This window comes from Cinclus cinclus, chromosome 4 (assembly GCF_963662255.1).
Source record: "Cinclus cinclus chromosome 4, bCinCin1.1, whole genome shotgun sequence".
NCBI lineage: Eukaryota > Metazoa > Chordata > Aves > Passeriformes > Cinclidae > Cinclus > Cinclus cinclus.
Genome location: NC_085049.1, coordinates 8027283 through 8050788, shown reverse-complemented (window position 1 = coordinate 8050788; position 23506 = coordinate 8027283). Strand labels below are relative to the sequence as shown.

At 41.6% G+C, this 23506-nt stretch overlaps 1 protein-coding gene across 1 annotated transcript; it reads right to left on the bottom strand.

Moving 5' to 3' along the window:
* Positions 1–5754: 5754 nt before the first annotated feature.
* SLC26A3 (solute carrier family 26 member 3) lies at positions 5755–19641 on the bottom strand. Its single transcript, XM_062490793.1, has 20 exons — positions 19420–19641; positions 18483–18622; positions 18265–18375; positions 18016–18173; positions 17061–17225; positions 16212–16364; positions 15378–15460; positions 14404–14551; positions 14158–14271; positions 13976–14053; positions 13455–13550; positions 12425–12531; positions 12096–12165; positions 11915–12007; positions 10453–10548; positions 9604–9837; positions 7863–7917; positions 7217–7362; positions 6373–6438; positions 5755–5778 (listed from the first exon to the last, which is right to left on the bottom strand). Exons 1-20 carry the CDS (start codon positions 19548–19550, stop codon positions 5755–5757), a joined length of 2268 nt encoding a protein of 755 aa, XP_062346777.1. The 5' UTR covers positions 19551–19641.
* Positions 19642–23506: the final 3865 nt, after the last annotated feature.

The window sequence follows — 23506 nt, the reverse complement described above, 5'->3', positions numbered from 1 at the left end:
GGTTTAGTATATGTTTTAGGGTGATTTTTCTTTGATTTTTTGGTTGGGTTGCTTTTTTGTTTATTTTTTTAAGTACCTGGTTATTTCACTGAGAGGTTAAAAAAATCATATGTTGTATTTAACTGTGCAATTGACAGTGTTAGAAATTATGAGATGTGTTTTCTTTGGATTTCTTCTTACTGTAAAGACAAAACATTTGAATTTAATTAATTTATTTTGAATAAATATCCTTGTCTGTGGCAGTGACCTCCTTCCAAAGCATTGCCAAGCAGATTTCAGTTTTAAAGAGAACTCTGGCATTTAAATTCATCAGCCATTGCAGGTTCCTCTAACAATGTCACATAAGAAATGAAGAAGTGTGATGATGGTTTGTGTTCACCATAGAAAGAATGAAAGGATACCAGCAGATGGCCTGAAAACATCTGTGATTTAGATGCTTGTCTCCTTACACTTTATCCTTGATTCCATCTCTAACTTTGCTTAAGGAGTTGCCTGCAGCCATGCATACTTTATAACCAGGGGACCAATTGTGTGAACTATACTTTCTCTTTGTGGTGGGTTTTTTTAATACTGTTAACATATTGACTGGTTACTTATATGTGATAAGTCATAGTTTTCATGTTTTTTTAAAAAGAAATATTAATCCTGTGAATTATTTTTTAAAAAATCTGATCCAAGAGAATTATAAAACCTTACTGGATGAATTTTCCACTTCTATTCACTTCCTGCTCTCAAAGACTGTCAAAAAATGTTTGTTAAAAACTGAGGTGGAAGTAACTCCACTATTGCCTAATTCCACTTTTGAATTTGCACACATAGCAAGGGAGAAAAACTGTCTTTCCCTTAGCTGAAGTCAAGTGTTCTCAAAAACACATTTGTGCGTTCCCTGTGGATCAAGTCTGAACACACCTTTCTCTTAAACTGTTTTCTGCTCCATAAAACTTGTGTCTGATTTTGAATTGTTTCTCTCTGTGCATTGCTGAGCTGCTGACAAAAGCAGGCAGAGGTTCACAGCAGAAGGTCCTGTCAAACCTGGGGAACTGAAGAAGCACGGTGGATTGGAGCTGGAATGGAATATTGAATGTATGGGAAATAAGTTTGAAACTTCTCATGTTTGACACAGAGTCCAATGAAGCAGAGAAATGTGCAAGGTTTGGATTAATTTTCATTCTGATTAAATTTCTAAAGTAAACATCAGTATTATACTAGTTGTATTTCCCTTCATATTTATTTTATGGTGTTAAAAACAATCCTTAGCAATTCATAATTTATCTTGATACAGTAACTGTCCCTTCACAATTGTGAATTTTTGCACTGTGTTCAGATATATTATGCTCACATTAGTGATTCACACTGACCAGTTTCTAAACTGAACTGGCTGCATTTGTTTGGGCAATGTGAGTGAAAATAATGATGTTTAAATCCCCTTTGAGTCTTGACTCAGCCATGACATACCAACTTTATAAATTTTCCCTACTCTAAATTGGATCTCTTTAGTCTCTTGAGTATGAGGCATTAATTTGTTGGTGATTTTTATTTTTTAAAATTTATTTTCAGTGTAGACTCAGTTCATGAGTGCAAGAGAATAAAATATTTTAAAACGCAGCATATGTCCAGAAATGTGTGGGTGGAATAGCAGCAGGAAGCTGGTAAATTAACTCAGTCATTATGAAACTTTAGTGGGTAATTTTGATAACACAGTTCAAGTGATCCTTGAGTGCCTGTAAGACTCATTGTAATCCACTTCTGGTAATGGGAAAAGTGATAATGTCTGAAGGGGGGCAGGAATGTTTCCATTTTTATGTAGCACTGTTTCACAAAAGAATTTCAATATAAATGCTTAGGAAAAATAAACCAAATGAGTAGCTAAATAGAAGTATGAGTCAATCATTTTTATTTGCAAAAACCAATACTTGAACACACCTACAAGATAATTCATGGTGAACTATTTCCTCCACTAAATAAAATCCCGTAAGTGCTGATGATTGTTCTTCAACTTGTTCTTTGCCATTTCTGGGTCAGATAAACTTTCATCTTCTTAGGAAGCAGAAGGGAGCAATACACACAGACTAAGAAAACAAATTCTCCACATTCAGCATGGGGATGAGGAATAGAGAGCTGAGTAGCATTTCAGTAAAGAAGTGCTTAGGGACACTTCTTCCTTAACAGGAAGTCAGTTTGAAATTGAAAAAAAAAAAAAAGCAGATTTGCATGTTATAATCCTCTCTCCATTGGGCCTAAAACCTTGAATAAATATTTTCAATATTTTGTTTCTGTATTTCACACTGCACCACAAAGTGAAAATCAGGCTTGAGAGTAGGCTTGAGCATTGCTGGCTCTGTGGCTTCTCCATTTTCCATCACTCTTGCTGGCTGTAAAATTGTTATTTAGTTACAAAGCATCAGCGCTGCGCTAAAGGGAGATAGGTTCTGGATATGTGATGAGGAATTAACATGATAGCTGTCAGCTCTCCAAAAAGCAATTTGCCTTTTTGCTTAATTCCTGAGTAAAATAGTAAAACACTGTATATGCTAGTGCACTAACTGAGTAGCAACAGCACCCAATGCAGGATGTTTAGAAACCTAAATAGCCAGGTTTCTGAACATCCCTGTCTCAAAAATAAAGCAGTACGTCTGTATCACCATAGTATCCCACAAGATGTTATAATCTTCATGAGGGTAAACTGCCCAGAAAATGCTGGTATTGGAATAACAGAATTGCAGAAATAACCAGTACCTGGAGGAAATATCTCACAAAGCATCAGAAGTACAATTGCTGCTGGTGTCAACATTGAAAAATAAGGAGTAGGGTGACTTAAGAACATGGCAAGTAGCTGGGGGGGATGGATGTGTGACGTGGGAGTGCCAAGATCTCTGGCCAAGGCTGTCTATATACCATGTCCATTTAAGAAATGGTGAATAGTTTTGGAAGGGTGATTTATCCTCTGTGGCACTGTGCTGTGTCAGAAGAGTCATTAGTGTAGAAATGAATTGTTCTGAGATGTACAACTTAGAAAATGATATTTTTTATTAACCTGAAGCCTGTCCAAAAATCCCATAATGGTTTTGCAGTGTAGTATGTGGTATTCCACCAGATACTGCACTTCATATATTGATTTTGATAGGGATGTTTGCCTGGGTCTCTATAGGTGCATATGAGCACAGGACTGAAAAAAGCAGCTTGAGTGTGACAGTTCAGATTACACTGGTATGGTGTTGTATCATGATTTTCATGAACATGTTTTAAGTCTTATCTTAAAAGCAGTTTGGATTTTTCTCCGCTTGTTCTAGCTGGAAAGGATCTCACCATTTTAAAAATTGGGGAACCATCTTCCGTATCTTGTTCACGTTTAAGTTTAGCCAGTTCATTTTTCTCCCCTGACAGGAAAATATTATTTTTTTATCTCGCATAACTTTTCCTCTCTCCTAGATTGAATCTCTGTATCTATTTCTCTTTTCGCCAGTCCTTAGGTATAGGCTCTCCATTTTACAAAGATCCTAGTAACCATTTTCTTCATTAACATTTGATTTCATCTTTCTTGAACTGAAGAGCTCAGTCCTGAAGTTCAGAGTACTTTGAGTGAAATTTCCCTTGGGCATTGCACAGTATCACAGAATCACAGAATGCGCTGGGTTGGAAGGAACTCACAAGGATCACCAAGGCCAGCTCCTGGTCCTGCACAGCACCATCCCTGCAAGTGACCCCATGTGCCTGAGAGCATTGTCCAAACACTTCCAGAACTCTGTCGGGCTGGTGCTGTGATCGCTATAATATCCAACCTAAACCTCCCCTGACACAGCTCCAGGCCATGCCCTCAGGTGCTGTCTCTGTCACCACAGAGCAGAGATCAGTGCCTGCCCCTCCTCTTCCCCCCATGGGGAAGCTGTGACTGCACTGAGGTCTCCCCTCGGTCTCCTCCAGGCTGAACAGACCCAGTGCCCTCAGCCACTCCTCACACGGCTTCTCCTCAAGGCCCTTCACCATCCTTGTTGCCCTTCTTTGGACACTCTCTAACAGTTTAATACTGTTCTTATACTGTGGTGACCAAGTAACTTTCTTGTTCTGGAAAGATCTATTGTGTTATACTCTATGTTTTTTGGAATACTGCATTAGAAGGGCATTTAGCAAAGTGTGCTAATTGTACTGTCATCAGGTCCTACTGTGCTGATTATCTGGCACATGACACGTTTGACAGTGAATCTGCTGTGGCACGCTCAGAAGAGCAGTGGGTTGGAACAGCTGCTCACCATCTGTGTGGTGTCTGCAGGAAGCAGCATCTCTGTGATGCCACCAAGGCCCATGTCTCCCACACCAGGTCAGGCACACGATCACCCACTGCAGAACCACAGCTTGTTATTCATCTGCAATGCATGAGTGTTTCCTGAAAGCTGAATTTGTCTACTTCTGTCTTCAAGCTCAACTAATTCTTTCTGTATTCAAGATCTCCTCAATTTTAATACTGACTTTCATCTTGGTTCATTAGCAGAGTTCATCAGATAATTCCAGATTTAAAAAAAAATTAAAAAATATGAAAATACTTAACATTTTGTTTTTAACATCTGCATAGTCTGAAGCTAAAAATTGTAGTTCTGGTTTGCACAGAACACCTTCTCCTTCCCTTAAGCTCTTCTTCAAGTCCAAATGCACATTTCTAGCCACCCCAGCTTGACTGAAAGTCAAAACTAGGTTTTGAAAACTAAACAGTCTTATGATTTCAGACTGCTGTGTCTTTCAGACTCCAGGAATGGTTCCATTTTCCTCTAGGCTGAAGATTTTTATACCTCTAACACTTATTATGTGAAATTCAAAGTTCTGTCACTTTGGGCATTGGGTGTTCTTCTCTGAAAGATGTGATGTAGCTCATCTTCAAGCCTTAGATTTCCAGCAGGGCTTAACTGATGGCAGTTGTGCAGACTGGGGTGTGCAGAACAGTATCAGAGTAGACTCTTTAAGCTGAAGCCCTCTCCCCATGTGTCCACAGATCCAGGCAACTCAGCCTGCCCACCTGGCAGCTCCACACCCACACACCCACCTGGCTCCTCCAGCCAAGTTCTGGGGCCAGTGTCTGTGCATGGGCTGGGTCTCACTGACCATGAGCTACCCTGGTGGTGCATGGACAAATGCAGCCATACAGTCACTGAAACCATGGTGGTTCACTATATATGTACATACAGCGGCTCACTATAAATGTATCCTCCCTTGTGCACTTTACACAAGCCCAATCCAAATCAATGAATCATGTTTTGATCTGAAAATCCTGTGTCTTTCCTGAGCAATCTCCATAATTAGGTACCTTAGTTGCTATGTACACTGTGCTTATGCTTGTGGTAGCAAGCTGTGAACAAGTTTAACTCAGTCCACTAAATATCTTACAAACCTTCAAGAAAACTTTATACAAGTTATATACATGCTGAAGATAAAATATCTGTCCTAACTATTACTCTGCAGTATCCAATACAAGATTTCAAATATTTATGGATTCCCAAGTAACTGTACATGTCGTCTACAAACTGTGGTATGAAATAAGAAAATCTGTGTGATTTTAGCCTCCATATATATACATAAATACATTTATATATACAGAGACATATAAAGACTAACAAGCCCATTGTAAAACCTGGAACATAACCATATGTAGTAAATCCTTCTTAAGGTATTTGAAAGTACCCTTCTGTCTTCATGCTCATCACAGCATCCACATTCATCCTCTGTGACATTGTGTTGCTGGAGGATATTATCCTTAGGAAGTTAAGTCTAAAATTTTGTTTCTGTTGGAATCTGTAGGGAATAAAAAAATATAAATTCCACATTCTGTATGGAATAGCCAGGGTAGGTGTCATCTGATAAATGATATGTAAGTATTTGATCCCCTAAAGCATTTGGGTCTGACATTTCCTCCTTACAGGGTTGCCTTGTGCTGGATACCTCCCTTCTCTCTAAGTCTGTGATGAAAGGCTGCAAGTATCCCTTCTTTGTCTCTGTCTCCAGATTCTCCTTCTGCCCGAGACATTTAGATAAACTGGACTAATATTGACTTCTCTGCCACAGGGGCATCCTACCAGTGACTTTATCATGGAGGAGCTGTGGTGAACAGGTGAGGAGGCCAGGTGAGACAGCCTGGTGAGGCAGCCTGTGCCTGCCTTCCCTCTGCTCCGTGCACACCACAAGGTGCGTGAGTTGAGCCCCATCCCTCTTACTCCAGTAAGGCTTTGCTCTAAGTCAAATCCCATCAATAAACTGGTGGCTTTCTGCCCTGGGCTGACACAAGAGCTAAGGTATGAAGAGGCTTTTGTTATCCGACCTAGGTGTTCCCATGAGCAGCTTTTTGGGGCTGCATTTTGTACATCTGCAGGGCCTTTGCCAGAGCCTTACTGTGCACTCCCGGCTGCGCAGTCCATTCCTGGGGATGACAACACAGTCACTGCTTCTACCCTTCTCCTGCAATGAGCACAAGAAGTTGTGGGTTACGAAATGGATTGCTTTTCTTTTTCTATTTCTCCTTTTTCACATTAAAGGTTTTGATTTTTAAATTTCGGGCACATCCCTGGGAAGTTGATACAGAAGAAAGGTAGCTGTCAGGCCACCTATCAGGCTTTTATGACCCCACCACATCTCTGGGTCAGTGCAGAAGATCTGGAACAGTCCAGCTAAGTGGAATTAGACAGTTTCCACATGAGCAGCATTCTGGGTCTGGTACATTTAAATACATTTATTGTATGCAGGATCCTTTCTTGCTCTTGGTTTAAAAACACTGCTAGAAAAGGCATCACCAAATCTGGCAGTACTAATTTATCCACACGACTTTAGCACTCCTTTTAAAGACAGACAGGGCTGGAAAGCCTAAATACAAGCATCATAAAGACTGTCTTTCAAGGGCCACTGCAGCAAATTGAGCAGTCTCTGCCGGATGGGTGGTCACAGAGGACTGCTGGTGGATGGGTACTGTGCTCTTCCCAAAGAAGGGACTTGAAGTCCACATCTAGGCCAGCCAGCAGTGGGAATTATTCACTCCTTTTACAAATGGTTTTCCACACACCTGAACCAGGAGTCACTCTTGCTCTTCAATTTGATTGGAGACCAGTGGAATTTTAATGACTATCTTTTTGAAAATAATGACAGTGTAGCACACACAGCTATAGCTGTGCAGAGCTCTGCTGGGAGCCTGGCAATAATGGAAAGGCACTAAAGTAATGAAAGATGAAGACTGTAGTGTTACCTCAGTAAGCTTTATTTTGGGGGAGCTGGCTATGTCTTTCTTCAGCAAAATGTGTAAAACCGCATCATGAATGGTGAGGAAAAACATGGATGGCTTAATCTCTTCATCAAAAAATGCACTCCTCTCCAGTTTGTCCAGGAGGCCCTCTGTGAGGGAACAAAATCAAAGCACAAGTCACCTGCAGGCCTTAAAAAGGAAGAAATTGTGTATCCTGAGCATGCCCACTGAGTGAACTTGGGAGTTGCTGGTATAATGAACTGTTTTATTTATTAGAACTGATGACTTTACAGATGTCAAGAGGATGGGACATAAATGCCCATCAGTAGTTCCCTGCTCTATGCCCGGCAGGAAGGAATTTGAGTCTCTTTTCATATTTAATGCCTAGCCCAGGGTGTATGATAGTGGTTCCTGCAGCCCAGAGCTGCACAGCACAGCAGTGGCCATAGGTAAAAGGAGCCACCACACGTGGTCCCAGCCTTTTGGGGACAGCATGGGAGGGACAACACCTCCACTTAGTGGGACCTGTTTGCTACCCAAGACTGTAAGTAAAACTGGGGTGATCCTCCACAGCCATGCTCAGTGGTCAGCAGGGGAGGCAGTGGGACGAGGCACCTGTGGTGATGCCAATGCAAAGAAAAGTACTCACCATATGCCCCAGCAATGTAAATGTCAATGTCAAGCCGGATAAATTCTTTCAAAATCTGTTAAACCAGAAGGAGGCACCATTTAGATTCTGCTGGGCTTGCTGATTACCTATACTGTAATTACTATAATTACCTTACTATAATTACATTATAGTGATTAGCCACAGCAAAAATACCAACCACTCTATGATATTTAAGATCTATGGTGGTAAGTGGCTCTAGATTCAAATTCTGTTGCACATAGAGGCAGGACAACCTCTTCACATGGCTGCGGACCGGGGTGGCCAAGCCTTTTGAAAAGAGGCAGTATTGAAAATGTTTATCTCACAGAAAAGTAGGTGATCCTTCATAGGCTGTATGGCTTTGTTGTATCTACATGATGAATGATGAAACAAATAAATTAGTTCACAATCTTCTGGAGGAGATTTTTATAACTGGGAGCTTGAGCAGAACTACTGTTCCCTCTGCCACGGTGGGATTTTAGTTCCTGTGAAAATAGATTTACACACCCTCAGTGTCTCTAGACAGCTAACTGTAGCTGCTACTGTTGAAAATGTTGTGCCTTTTGCTTTGTTCAAGGTCATCTGGGGAAGCAAAAGCAGGAGCAGAAATGGAACTCCAGTGTTCCAACTCTAACTAGGTGTTTAAAGCCGTATTTCATATCTACATTTCTCTAGAGCTTCCCAAAATCTTACTAGGTGAAGAAAGGGTAACACAGCCAACACTTTAATTCCAAGACAATTTATATTAATTATTTAAACTATTTCCTAAACATTTCTATAGAAAATGTACATTCAAATTCACATAAACTCAAAGTTTTCCACTGGCCTTCCAGTCCATGTAGGAATGCCTTTAAGAAGCAGACTGCAAACACAGAATAGAATCATGGAATGGTTTTGGTTGGAAGGAACATAAAAAATCATCTTGTTTCAAACTCCTGCCGTGGAGTGGGACACTTTACACTGGAGCAAGTTGCTCAGAGCATCATCCAGCTCACCACTGAAGAGTTTCAGGGATAGTGAATCCACAGCTTCTCTGGACAACCCGTTCCAGTATTTCACCACCCTCATAACAAAAGATTTCTTCTAATCTGGACCTGGCCTCTTTCATTTTAAAGTTACTGCCTCTTGTCCTGTCACTGTATGTCCCTGTAAGAAGTCCTCCATGCTTTTTTATATGCTCCCTTTAAGTATTGAAAGGCCATATGGAGATCTCCTCATAGCCTTCTCTTCTCTAGGCTGAACAACTCCAACTCTCTCAGCCTTTCCTCATAGGAGAGTTGCTCCAGCCCTCTCATCCTTTCCATGGCTCTCATCTGGACCTGTTCTAAGTTGTCCATGTCTTTCCTGTGTTGACCACCCGCAGGTGGTCACAGTACCTTGGGTGAAGTCTCATGAGAGAGGAGTAGAATCTCCTATGAGAGTGGGGAAGAATCAGCCCAGGATGTGATTGGTTTTCTGGCACATTGCTGGGTCATGTCCAACTTTTCATCCACCATCTCCTCCTCTGCAGGACTGTTCTCAATCCATTCATTCCCCCGTCTGTATTGATAATGGGGATTGCCCTTACCCACGTGCAGCACCTTGCACTTGGCCTTGTTGAACTTCATGAGGTTCAGATGTCCCCACTCCTGTCCAGGTCCCTCTGGGACCATCCCTTTGCTCATGTGTATCCCTCAAGTGTAACTGCATTTGTAAGTTTTTCCTTCATATAGTCACTGTTTTTCTTGTGAATTGTGATTACCTTTCGGAGGACTGTCATGGCAGAAAAATCGAGGAAGGACACTGATGAGAAATCCAGAATGATGCTGTGGATGTTGACCTGGGGCACAGTGATGCCTGGGGGGAGGTCAGTGGCCCAGTTGATCCGAACAGGCAAGTCTGTCATGACGGTGGGCTGGTCCAGCTCCTCCACCCTGTTGTTGTCTAACTCTTCCTCTGACTCATATGTAGGGCTAGCCATACAAATCAAGCCTTTCTGTGTTGACATAAAAAAATACCATAATTAGTTCTCTTCTTTAACACCCAGCCCAGAGTAGTGGTACTTCTCACACAAGGGAAGAGTAATGGCAACACACATCTGATCTTCCCATGAGACAGATCAGGACCCACCTGGAAAGTTCTGTCTCTCCTTTGTCTGGAGAAGTATGGGAATTATTTAATCACTATTATAATCACTTAATGATGGCTTTTTATTGTTTCCTGAAGCCAAATGTCAGATACATTTTAATTCAGTAATTTTGGAACAAGTCAACAAAAGGCATGCAGGATTTGAGGTGGGAGAAAACCAGCTTTATCATACCATTAATGCAGAAAGCTATTCACCTCTGCAGGATCTGATCCTGCTATTTGTTGCCAAACAAAGGTCCAGTGGACACATACAAGCTCTGCCCATGGTAAATCTGTAGGTCTCTAACTGTGACTGCCCTTTAAAATCTTGGGTTTTAAATGTGTTTATGTCATGAAGTGGCAACTTGGGGAATAGTGTATCTAATTAAGAAGAGCCTAATTATGAAGCCCTTCTCTGCCATGTAAAACCAGGGAGCTTGGTGGCTTAACTCCCCCCTCAGTCCCAGGGGGTTGCCTTACATACCGGTGTCACTTGCAGCTCTCCTTTCTTCAGCATCTTCCTAATCTTCCTCAGAGCTTTATTGCGTTTCCTCAGGACTCTCAGAGGGTTGAAGCCAACCTGCAAAAACAGCACTTTGAATAATTAAATGAAGAAACACCTCTGTGGCACCAGAGGAAGGACAAAGCACCTTATATGGTTCATTACAGTCACAATGACCATAGTTTGTGCTCGATGCTGTCTACCACTTTTCACAAATTCAAACAAGGGCTCTTTCTAGGTTGAAAGGATGTCTGTGGGAATGGCTACAAATGAGGCAGGGCTATCTGCACTGCTTTAGGACACCAGAATGGACAGCATAATAGCACTGACAGTGCTTAGCACAGGCCAGTAACTCCAGTAGTCTGGCACTGTGCTGGCATGTCCTACTCATCTGCACTGTGAGGTGGTCACCCAGACCACCAAGATCAGAGAGCTCATGGTTTGTATCTGCTTTGTGCTACCTGACTGCACTGTGGGTCATTCACCCACTCCTTTTTTTGGAAGAAGAGAGTCAGATGTTATCATGTTGGCTGCGTATGTTACTTGAACCTCTGAGCTGGTCTTAACAGAATTAGATGGCAGGTAAATTAGGCTAATAATAAAATTAGTGAATTCCTGCAAGTGTTCTGCCTCATCCATCTAGTACATAGAGGAGGACTGTGTTAGAAGTATCTGTATTCGTAGAGAAAGAGTGGTGTGAACATCTGCACTCACAGAAAAAAAACTTCAGGCTCTTGTGAGGGGAAAGCCAAGCACATGGAGAACCAAATGTGTCACATTCCCTCATTCCTCTGTCAGTTCCAGTCCCTCACGTGAAGAATGAGCTGCTCATTACCAGTGCTCAGGGGAGTCACTGCTTATCAGCTCCCCACTAAGAGCAGCAGGAAGGGGAGGTTGTGGTGCAAGTTGTGCTCAGGCTGGGGATGGTGAGCCTCATTCACACAGTGAGGGCTCAGGAGTCCTGGATCTCTGTGCTGGTAATGGAAAGACTGGCTGCATTCACTAGTTTGTTATGAAATATGTTAAGACCTCTTTGATAGTATGATTCCATTTGGCATTCTTCTGAGTGTTGTGGTTACATTCTTGGGGCAAGATGACTAAACTAGAATCTATTGTGTGTAAAGAATACAAGAGCAAATAAAATAAAATAAATAAAATTAATTTTCCTTTATATTATTTAGGTTTGCACTCCTTAAAATATGTATTGTTATGGTATAAGTATAAATATGGTATAAACATTGCTATGGTGTAAGTTCAGCATGAGTCAGGCTGTTCTCCTTCTCAGAGGTATGTGCATACATGCTATATTACAGTAGTGGCAACAGTATAGTGAAAATTCACCCTGGAACTGTGGAATGACTGCATATATAGTAATTACTGGGAAACTGTATCCACCTTAATGTGTCACACAATTCATATGTTCAGAACAGCCCCAGACACTTACAGCAGTGATGAGTTTCTCTCTGAAGAATTCAATATTAGCAAAGAAGATTGGAGAGGAGCATTTGAAAATCTTTACTCCCTCTGGCTCATAGATCTGTAAAATGAAGCAAAAGTAGCAGTAGCAATGTTTGCTATAGAAGCACAAGTGCAGCAGGTGGTAAAAGAAATGAGACATTTCTTACATCAGTGTAATCCTTCCTGTTTCTGTAGATGTTGCTTCTTCCAACATTGGCCAAAACAGTGCAGCTTGGACTGTGAACAAACATGCACACAATTATTGTTGTCCCATATTGAAACTTGGGGGATGGGAAGGATCAAATGAAACCATCTCAGCTGGGGTGGCAAACTGAAGCAAGCCCAACATCCAAAAGTTTATGCCTGTAAATTATTTTTCCATGCACGGTTGCTGGACAGACCAAGGCACAGACAGGGCTGTTGCCCTTCTCTGTACAGAGGGAGAAAATTTATAACAGGAGGCCCTGGGATATCATTGCATTCAACAAGAACTCACAACTGGGAGCGGATCACCACTGTCAGCAGCTGGAATGCCACAGCTGTTGCTAGTCCAATGTCCAGGCCAAGAAAGACAGCAGCTAAGAAAGTCACCACCCATATAACCTGTAACGAGACAGTGGATGGCAACATTACAAGCATGTCAAGAACCTGGGTCATGAGCTCAGGATGGGAGCAGGAACAAATCCCAGATCTGGTCCAGGATGTCCATCTGCTTTTGGTGAGGTTTTTTTTCTTGTAAAACGGGGTCAGAGTCACCAACCAGCACCAGGGAATGTTTCTAGGGATAACTAGTTCTAGACAATAAAGGCTTAAAATGGGACAGGTGGTTCACTAAATGCTCAATGAAAATCCAGCAGAAAGGCAAGATTAGAAGTAAATCAGAAATGTGGTAAAGCTGAGAGTTGTAGATGAGCAAATATAGGTGCTGTGAGTGTACATGACTGATTAAATGACTAGATAATACCGAATAACTTTTAGCCACAGAGCTCAAAGCATTTTCATGGGGCAAATAACTGTTTGACAGCTGGGAAAAATGAGGCCTGGAACCATCTGTGAGCCTAAATTTTCTGAGAGGTAACAAGTCCTGCCCTCTAGCTGCAAGTTTTACCATTTGGAGTAAACCCTTCAAGACCCAGTTTTCATTGGTTTCTTGCTGTGTATCTTCCATATAACACATTGTGTTATTGTGAGAAAGTGTCCTTGAATGCTTAGTCACTGCAGTAGATACTTGGATATTTTCTGTTATTTAGGCATTTTCTGTAACTGACTTCTCTGTTTGACTTTATATAATGCACTACTTTAATAGATTTTGATGAAATGGATGAAAATGAAGTTAAGAGTGAGAATTGACTCAAAACAAATAGAACAAAATGGAAAACATAAGCAAGGGGTATGCCAGTAAAAAAGGCATGCAACTATTGCACTTTCTATTTAGTGAAGTAAAACAGGGGTAAAAAAAGAAAATTTGTATGATAGATTACTTTTTTAGAGCACTTAACTTCTGATGCTTGTGAAACTCAACTTACACAGTCATACTTGTCCTTTCTCCAGAGGATGCTTACTTCCTTGAACTGCATGAGCATTCCTTTCAAGTTGCCAAGGGCCAAAGATGCAAGGACTGACTGTTAAAAAAAACAAAACACACGTTCCATGTTTAAGCAAGCAGAGAAAATGTAGAATATTAGGAATTAAAAAATCATACATATAGGGTCAAAGTGCAGCTGAAAGGCCAGGGAGCTGCTCCCAGGGTACACTGCTACTGGAACATCCTTAGCCATGGCACAGTGCAAGTGTCTAACTTGAGGCTGTAAATCCCACTTATGTTTGGCACCTGAAAGTTGGTGCTGTGGTTTTTGGTGTTTGGGTACTTGTATTCCCTTTGAGGGACCAGATGTAGTAGTCCTCTCTGGCATAATGTGGGAAGAAGAACCAAGATTTCCAAACCCTATTTGGCTCCCACTGAAGTCTATGAACAGTCACAGTGTGCTCATAGAGCAGCCCTGTCTTTGGGAAGCAGGAGGAAGCATTAGATGAAACCAGTGAATACCTTCTGTAATGGTGCCAGGAGAAACCCAATGGCCAAGATCACAACCAAAACAATGACAGATGAGATAATGCCAGCAATCTGCATGAGAGAACAATTCCACAATGAGTAAGTGCCCACAGGCATTATGGTTAGCTCAGAAAAAAAGAGCTGTCTTTCATTAAGTGCCATCATGTCTTCCATACCTGGGTTTTGCCTCCTGTGCTCTCCTGCACACCTGATCTTGACAGAGCAGTGCTGGAGGCAAATCCCTTGAAGGATCCACCAACTATATTACCCAGCCCAAAAGCAATTAGATCCTGAAATAAAAATAAAGGAGATTGCTCTTAAGAGCTGGTTCATGACAATTATTCACAAGGCAAGGCTTTCCCAAAAATGTCTTATTTCCCATTGATAAATGCACTATACTAATCTCTGTGTTATTTGACTACCTGGTTGCCATCTATTGGGTAGTCATGCTTGATGGAATACACTTTAGCCACGGAGAAGGCTACTGCAAACCCAACAATTGCAATGGAAAAGCCATCACCAATACACTTCTGGAGGATGCTTATATCAGGTGCAACAGGTGCTTGAAACCTGAAAGACAAAAAACTCTACTCCTTAAGGAGATACCAAAGGGTCTTTTGCAGATCCTAGGAAGAATCAATCTCTGGACTTTTTTTTCCCCTTCTTTTTTTTTCCACAGTGAACTGAAATCTGAAGAAAGAAGACTCTTGATCAGAAATAGTTGCTCCTCTGCAAACTTCACCTACTAACACCCCTGGGACTACAGAGACCACCCCGGACTCACTCAGCTGTCCTAGTAAATATCTTCCTCCCTCTTTCTAACTTAACATATGCCTCCTGATTCTTTATGCCAAGATTCTGGCATAGCCAGATGAAGTCTATATATAGATATATATTCTATATGTGGAGGAATAATCTCTATTTGGATAAAGTGCTGGATGGGCAGATGCTGAGTCCTCTAGAGGATAATGGTGCTGAGGAGATGCTGGTGGCTGGTAATGGGACCAGGCAGGAGAATTGTGCAGGGTCCTGGTGGCTTCCCAGGGGCTGATGGTGGCTGCTGAACCATGCATGTACTATGAGGGAAATGGAGCAGCTCAGGAGTGAGTAGTTCAATAAAAAGGACATACATCAACCTCCTGCTCACCAGCCGTCTCAGCAAGTGAAGGACAAAATTATTTCATGTCTCAGTGTACTCTTTGATAAGTAGAAGATGTGCTCCAGAGTGCAACTTTTGTGTACTGAAAGTATGTCATATCATTGAGAGAAAAATGTTTGTTTACATACTGAGAGAGGATGAAGCAGATCATTTTAATCAGAAACATAGCTGAACTCATTTAACACTGCCAAACTAAAGAGAACGTTTTGCTCCACTGCTGAATTATAAGTCACTTACCCTTCCTCTAGTTTTCCAACGACAGCTACTTTAAATTTTTCTTCAAAGTTGACAAAATAGGAAATCAGTGCTGCTAAGACTGTCTGAAAGATAATAAACCACACTTCCATTAGGTACATTAGAGCATGAGTGTGAAGAAGCTATTAAACACCATTACCTTCCTTCTCTTACACACCACCCAGCCTCATCACTCATGGCAGAATTATGCCCCAAGTTTCCACAACCCTATTCTGGTCAGACATCATTCCTGAATGACCTTACAGGTATGAGTTTACTTTCATAAACCACACAGATTGTAAGAGAATATCTTACAACAGAGATCATCCCACCCAGTAAACCAGGTGTATTCTAACTGGGTGCTGTAATGACTCTGTGAGAAAACAAGGGCTGCTTGAGTCTATACAACATCCAGGATTTTAGGGGCTTGCTGCTCCTGTGAGGCTTCCTCCACCCCTCTGCTGCTCAGAGTGGGCAAAACCTTCTGCTGCTGGAGGGCAAAATAATTTTGTATGTGGCCACAGGTGTCCAGGGCTTCAGTGGCTGCTTGCAGGTGTGGTGCAGAGGGGCCTCAGCTGTGAGACTGCAGCTGGCTGGTGTCAGAGCCAATTCTGTCCAAGGAAATAAATTCATAAGTTGTAACACCACAGACATGTTCAGTTAAGAACAGCTAGGTGGAAGTAAAACATCCCACAATAGCTCCTGAATGTTGTATATTTTTCTTTATAGGTAAAATGATATTGCATCATTTAATGGATAACAGGAGAAGAAATAGTTAAAACTCTGCTTCCCATGTTGTAACATGGAGCAATTGCAAAGTCAAAGGAAGTGACTCACCACAAGGAGTTCGATCGGGATTGGAGCTGGTAACTTTTCCTTGTATCGATCGTTCATTTCTTTCACCACAAACACGATAAGCAAGACAACCAGGGATGTGACAAGGTCAGCAACGTTTGTTTTTGTGATCTGGCTGAAAACGCTCTCCAGAGTCTGCAGAATCAGGAGGAAATGTGGTGCTTTAGAAAGAGTCATGCCCTGGCACAGTATCCTATCCCTTCCAGAAGAACCTGTATCCGAATGGCTCTAAGAATTGTACTGTTTGGAATTTATTCTCTGTGGCATGATGTGGACTGCAAGCTCCCATGAATGTATGTGCATCTGCCAAATGATGGAAGCAAGCACAGAAGACCCTTTCCACTAACTTGTGACCCTCTCCTCCAGATTTGCCCCTGAGGGAGGGTTGGAACAACAGGTGTGTCCATGATAGGAAATGTGATCAATGGCATTGCTGGGCACATGCCTTTCTCCACTCTTTCCTTCCTGTCCTTCTCTCTCCTCTATCATCCAACAGCTCTCATGGAGCCATATACAGATTAAATATGTATAATATCAGCCCGGTAAAAATGAATAATTAAATCCTGAAGGCAGAGTTGAATGCTTAATTGAAATATGCCAACGCAAAATACTAAATATTATGTAATTATCCCAATGGGGTGTAACTTGGTGCTTGGTAATAAATTTAGAGATTGGTCAAATACTGATAACCTGTCTCTCATTTTTCTTTCATTTTTCTTCCTGCTCTGCAGTTTTTATCCTGAATTATTATTACTGCCTTGTCATACCCAGTCAGAACTACATCACAGGTACATCAATAATATCAGAAAATAATGAACACCTAGCACTTACATAAATGATGCCAAAGGGTTTATTAAATCCGGGGACAGGTAGCTGAAACATGAATTTCAGTTGAGATACCAAAACATGGACAGCTGCAGCAGTTGTGAAACCACTGATTAATGATTGTGATAGATAAATAACAATGAATCCAAACTGGAAAATTCCCAGAAGCAACTGAAAAACAAAATGAGCACAGGTCAGCGGGATTCATTTGTGGTTTTGAGCAATCTTTGAAAGAAAGAGAGTCATATTTAATGAGAGCAAAGATTTTCACCTAATCCCACCCATCCAGAGATAAAGGAATGTACTGTCACCAGACTTGTAAAAAAAGTTGACATTTAGCAACAGAGGGCATGATACTAATAAGAGTAATTAGTACAGCAGTTAAAGCCCATTCCTTTTATTTTATAGCTAAAATATACATCCTTATTTCCAGGGTTTTAATTTCCTGTACTTTCATATGGTATGAGTGTTTCACAAAGCAACAAATATATTAGTATGTTAGGAAGGGAGAAACTGTAGGAATTCTTTGTTAGGGAGTAAGGATAAATGGGTATTTTTAAAAAAACAAATCCAAATATTTTACTATTACAAGGCAGAGCTTTTACTCCCCTTGGTGCATCTGCATCATTCGCATTACTTTCACAGCTACTTTTTTCCTATCCAGCAGATTGGTTTTTACTGCAGGTACAGGTTGCAGCTATCTGGGCTGTGGGCTCAGGCTTGTACAAAACCAAGGATTTCACAGCACTTGTGAGTGCCTTGTCACTGGAGGGAACAGATGTCTCCTAATCAGTGAGCCAGGGTCAGTTACATGGAAAGTGGAAGAGGATTACTTTGGTGACTACAAGAGCAGAAACCAGAGAGGAAGGTCAGGCCACCCTCCATCTGCTCACACAGGTGCGCACACACACACACACACACACACACACACACACACATACACACACACACATTTACCAACCTGAAAAACCCCAGAAAGGAAGGTTACAGATGCAGCCACCATCACCCTCTCATCATCTATTGCTGAGGTATTTGCAGAATTGCCAATTCCAGTGCTGTCATCGGGGACCAGCCTGGTGACAACTCCTCCCACCATGAGGCTCAGGACGGGGAAGGGACCTGAGCAGCACAAGGCACTTGTTAAAACATCTGAAGAGGCAGCATGTACTTCTTCATCAGTGAGGAGGGTAAGTGGTGTGCCTGAACTTACCCACTGAGATATGTCTCGATGTGCCAAAGATAAAATAGACCAGGACAGGGAAGAATGCTGCATAGAGTCCATAACTGGGAGGGACATTCACCAGCAAAGCAAAAGCCAGACCTGTAAAGACAGAAGCCCAGGGAAGGTGACGTGTGTGTTGCAGGCTGAAGCCAGCAGTGTCTTGGCACCTGGCTTAGCAGGTTGTGTCAGACATTTCCCAAAGGTACCTTGCAGCACAGCCACGAGCCCTGTGTTGATGCCAGAGACAATGTCACTCAGGATCCACTCCCTGAAGCGGTACGCTGGCAGCCAGGAAACAACTGGAAACAAACCCAAAGCAATTTTTTTGACCCTTTGTGAGGAGCAGCTGCAAAGGCACAGGGGGACAAAAATTTGTCAATGAACAGTTCAGCTGAATCACAGCCTGTTTCAGAGAGGTGAGGAAAGGGGAAGGATTCAGGTTTTGTCTGCCAGAAGTCAAAATCTCACCCAGACACAGCCCTGATCAGCTTGCATTGCCATCTGTGCTTCGAGGTATATCCAGTGGCCTTCAGAGGTCCTTTCCAACCCAAATCCTCATAGAAAATGGCTTGGGCTGGAAAGGAACCTCTGTGGCCATCTAATCCAACCCCCCACCCCAGTAATCAGACATGCCACCCACTGGTTTCTCAGATCCCTGTCCAATCTGACATTGAACATTTCCAGGGACAGGGCATCCACTGCCTCTCTGGGCAATCTGTGCCATTACCTCACCACCCTCTTCATAAAAAAAAAAATAAATTCTTCCTTATAGCCAGTCCAAATCTACCCTCTTTTACTTTAAAACTATCATCCCTTGTCCTGCTGCAAGAGTCCATGGTAAAAAGCCTGAGTATATCTTTCTTACAAGACTCCTTTAAGTACTGAAAGGGTGCAGCAAGGTCTTCCTAGAGTACGTGCTGCCAAGGACCCAGAAAAAAAGAAGCTACCTTAGATACAGGTAGGAAGACTTCTAAGGGTAACAGCAGTCAAAATCCATTAGAAAAATCTGACATTGAATTTAGTTAATGAATTTTCACTTGCTATGTTGAAATGGGAGATGGACACTGTCAAGTTGGAGTTAATGCTGTCCAAGAGCAGCCAGAACTTTTTCTTAGATCTATTAAAAAAAAAAAATCTCCTTACCTAAAATAGAGTTTCAGATTATCCCAAAAGGTTTTATGATATCTGTGCAATTTCTCATGCTCTTCGTTGAATGCATTCTCCGAGTATACAGGTCTGGCTATAACATAGTGGTTACCCACAGGTTCAACCATTTCTCCTGAAATGTCAGGATAGGATGGTTACTTGTGCGTGCTCCTCTCTGCCCCAGGCACTTAAAAACCTGAAATGAAGAACAGGGTTAGCCCTTTATGTACTGTGGGACAGGTAGCCATAGCATAGCTGAGTGAGCTCCAAACTGAGCGTTACCACCTTTGAAGATCAAAAGAGGGATGGTTGAGATACCCGCTTCACTTTGCCAAGGTGATCTCCTGCCCTGCTCTCCTCCCACTTCAGAGCAGTGTTTCACTGGAGCATGAAGTATTTCTTTCTAAAGATGCAGCCAAAAAGTGCACAAGATGGTTTTTGAGTTAATTCATCTCTCACTCAGCCATGCACAATCAAAAACTTCCTCCCTCAAAGGAGATTAATTTCCTAAAGAACAAACAAGCAGATCCCAAGCAGTTTCTCTTTGTGGCACTGCTGGGAGGGCTGGGAGCTCACTGCAACCCACATATGAGGGGCAAGGCAGAGCCCAGGCAGGGCTCAGCCATCCTCTCTTGGATTCACAGACAATGCTGAATGTATTGGGTTGGGTTTGTGTGACAAGGAGATTGGGCTCATTAGTAAAAATAGTATATTTGTAAGATTTATTTCCACAGATTTTCTGGACTGCTTCTCCTCTGCTTCATGTTCATGAACAGTTGTTGCAATGTTTTACCTGAATGCTATTTTCTGCCTTGTCCCAACCCACATTTCCATGTCTGTCCTGAAGAGAAACTGTCCTGGGTCACTCCAGAAATGACCCCTGGAGCCCACATTACACATTAATCTGCCCATCACTCACTTCAGTCAATACCACTGGGTATTTTGCAGCAATTAATTGATGCCATCACTGTGCTGCTCACTGTGCTGTTACGTTTCTCATTACACCACACATTCTTCCCACATGAAATTCACCTAAAACCTGTACTATCTAAAAATATTTCTTTCAGTTGAGGTCACCATTAAATATTTAATATAGTACTAGCCCCGGACAGAAGCTGTGGAACTTGCTCTCTGTAGCAGCAGTTGGACTAGACGATCACTTTAAGATCCTTCCAACTGGAACTAATCAGTTCGATCCTGCTCTATTTTGTTTTGACTCCGAGATGAAGATGTACTCTAGGACACAAGTTGTCTTTTGGGACACTGATAATAGAGGTTTTTTATTTAATGCTCCATGATGCCATGGTGTTGGCTGGTGGTCTCTTGGCAGGTGCCTGACCAGCACCAGTTCCTTGCCCAGGTCTATCATCTGACTCTTGTTGAAATACCCTAATTTCTATTTTCTAATTCATACCTCTGAGTACTCAACAATTGGAGATATCACAGCACAGATTTTAATATGGCACAAAGCTATTTGCATAGTTATGAACAGATGAAAAGCTTTTAATCTCTATTCTGGCACTGAAATGTGAATCCCATCCTGAAACTTTGCTACAGCTAGAGCCTATTATTGACATATTTTAAGTGATTTCACTTTAGTTTCCTTGTTGTTCATTCTGTGGAAATTCATAGACATGTGTAGACATCCAAACAATGTCAGTGAACCTCTTAGATATTTTGTTGACATACTATTCTTGCACAAAAGATTCACTGCTTTGGCAATGGGCTAAACATTTTTACTCTCTGTTTAACATAAAAAAAAATAGATAAAAAATAATATTTTCCAAAACCTGGCAGGCAATCAAGCAGGCAAATGCTCAAAATTTAAGTTCATTCAAAAAACTAATCCCAAGCCAGTTAAAATCATACTCTGATCTGTAATTTTACACTACTCTCCTCTGCTCTGTTGGTATCAGAGCTCCAAACCTGAGGCTGATAAAATTTCAGTGAAAAAGTTAGTTAGTTCAGTTTATTCCTTGATAAATCATGGTTACTTAGATTTGCAAGAAGTTGTTTTATCTATTAAAGGTTTTTAAATTGCTGTTTCCTAGTCTCTGTGTCTGCCTTTTAGACTTCATGTCACAAAGAGGAATATTGCTGTTAAGTCCTGTGGAATAGTTTTATCCATTACATTATAGGGCACAAGATGTACTATTTGTACCCTTTGAAAAGTTCATAGGCCATAAAAATAAATAAGTGTATGAGTGACTCTTTCATTTTGGATTTTCCTCAGTGCTGCAGCTGCTGTACCTTCTGAGAGTACTTCAGTTGTCCCTCCTGCCCCTTGCTCAGCCATTCTTCTTCCTTCAGGCCAAATTTACTGCCCCAATCTCAGGGAGCATACAATAGCTTCTTTACAACTCTCTTAGCATCCTTTGGTTTATTTGTGCTGTTCTTATTGAAGGTGCAAGTGTTTTGCAGGTGATTTTTACCTCCCGAATGGACCCTCAAATTATGGGGCCGATGGCTTAGAGCTGCAGGGGGAGAGCAGGAGCCTTGCCAAGCTGAAATCTGCATTAAACACCACAGTGCTGTGCTTCAGTGAGGTTTAACCCAGCCAGCCCAAACCCCTGCAGTGCAGTGGAAGGTGCCTTCAGCCTGTTCCCTGGCAAGTAAACAGGACCACATGGAGCAGCACCTTGCTGCAGGTAGATGAGCACTGCTGCCAGGCAGGCTTCTCCTGCCTTCTTCCCTCTTCCAAGGCTCTGTCAGCAGCTGTCAGACACCACAAATGCAGCCCAGTATTGCCTTCCTCTTTCTCAGTCTTATTTTCTTCCCATATATCTTTAAAAATATGGGATGTTCTCAGTACAGGGAGGTTTTTGTATTGGTCAGAGACATTACTTATTTTAGATGTTTTAAAGAAAAGGAGGGTATTGTGAAAAGTACCAGCATGGGGAAGGCCAATGTCCTCCACAGATTTCCTAGAAGAGAACTCTGTACTCCAGTAACCCACACTGCCTCTCTAGAGTGCCTTGGGCTCCATGGGGGACAAGACCAATTCTTCTGATGACTTCTATGAGGTGTCCACCCACACAAGAGGAGCACCAGCACAGACCAAGCTTACACTGCATAGCTATTAAGTGACAACTTTCAGTCACTCTTGACCAAGACTAGATCAGAAATGAAACTCCAGACAAACATTCTGGTTGAGTTTTAATCCATATAGCCTCTGGTGCTGTTGTCATGGTCAGCAATTAACAGCATTGCCATTTCTCATAAGTAAAAATCCTCAACTCCACTGCTAATCCCTTAGCTCTGTGAAATCTTGGAAATGCATATTTTCATGTATGCCATTTCGTTGAGAGGATTAACAAAGGGATATTTACACAAAAATATGTAATTTTAATTGAATAATTAAATATTAATATGGTCCATCTCACTTTTAAATCTATGTATACCCACTCACAAACTGAACTTCTCTGCAATATAAACAGTTGAAAAATACAAAGAAATTCCACAAAGAAAACTTTCGTATTTTACAAAAAAACAAAACACATGACAATAAGCATTTCATTTATAAGGATTACTTCACATATCCCATACCTATAATGACAATTTAAAGTTTTACCTGGTATATCTTCCAGGAACCTCTTCAGAAAGAACTACACCAGGATTTTTTGGATAATCCTGAAACTTTACAGGCAGTGCAGGTATCTTGTGCTCTTCTTCACTTCAGAACCTCCCTAAATACCACCAGTACTTTAATAACTAACTTCAGTTAACTTTTACAAGAAAAGGAAGATTTAACTGTGGCCTTGACCATTGAGCTTATCCTCAGGAGGGGTGATAAGGAGTAATTTCTTAAAGTTCTCTGTTATATTGCTTAACTTTGTTGAACTGTTTCTGATTGGTCTGCAGAGATCATATGGGAAAATAGAGATGAATAAGAAGGACTATCTGTTGCAATCCTCTGTTGTTGCTGAGCTGAAGTGGGGAGTGTTGGACAGAGCTCAGCTATGATACCCTTCATTTCTGAAGAAGCCTAAGTCATTGATGAGGGAGATGGGCTGCTGATCATGCCAGCTCTGAGTAAAACTTGCCTCCCTGGACCTTCCTCCAAAGCATCTTTAATAGTCCCTAC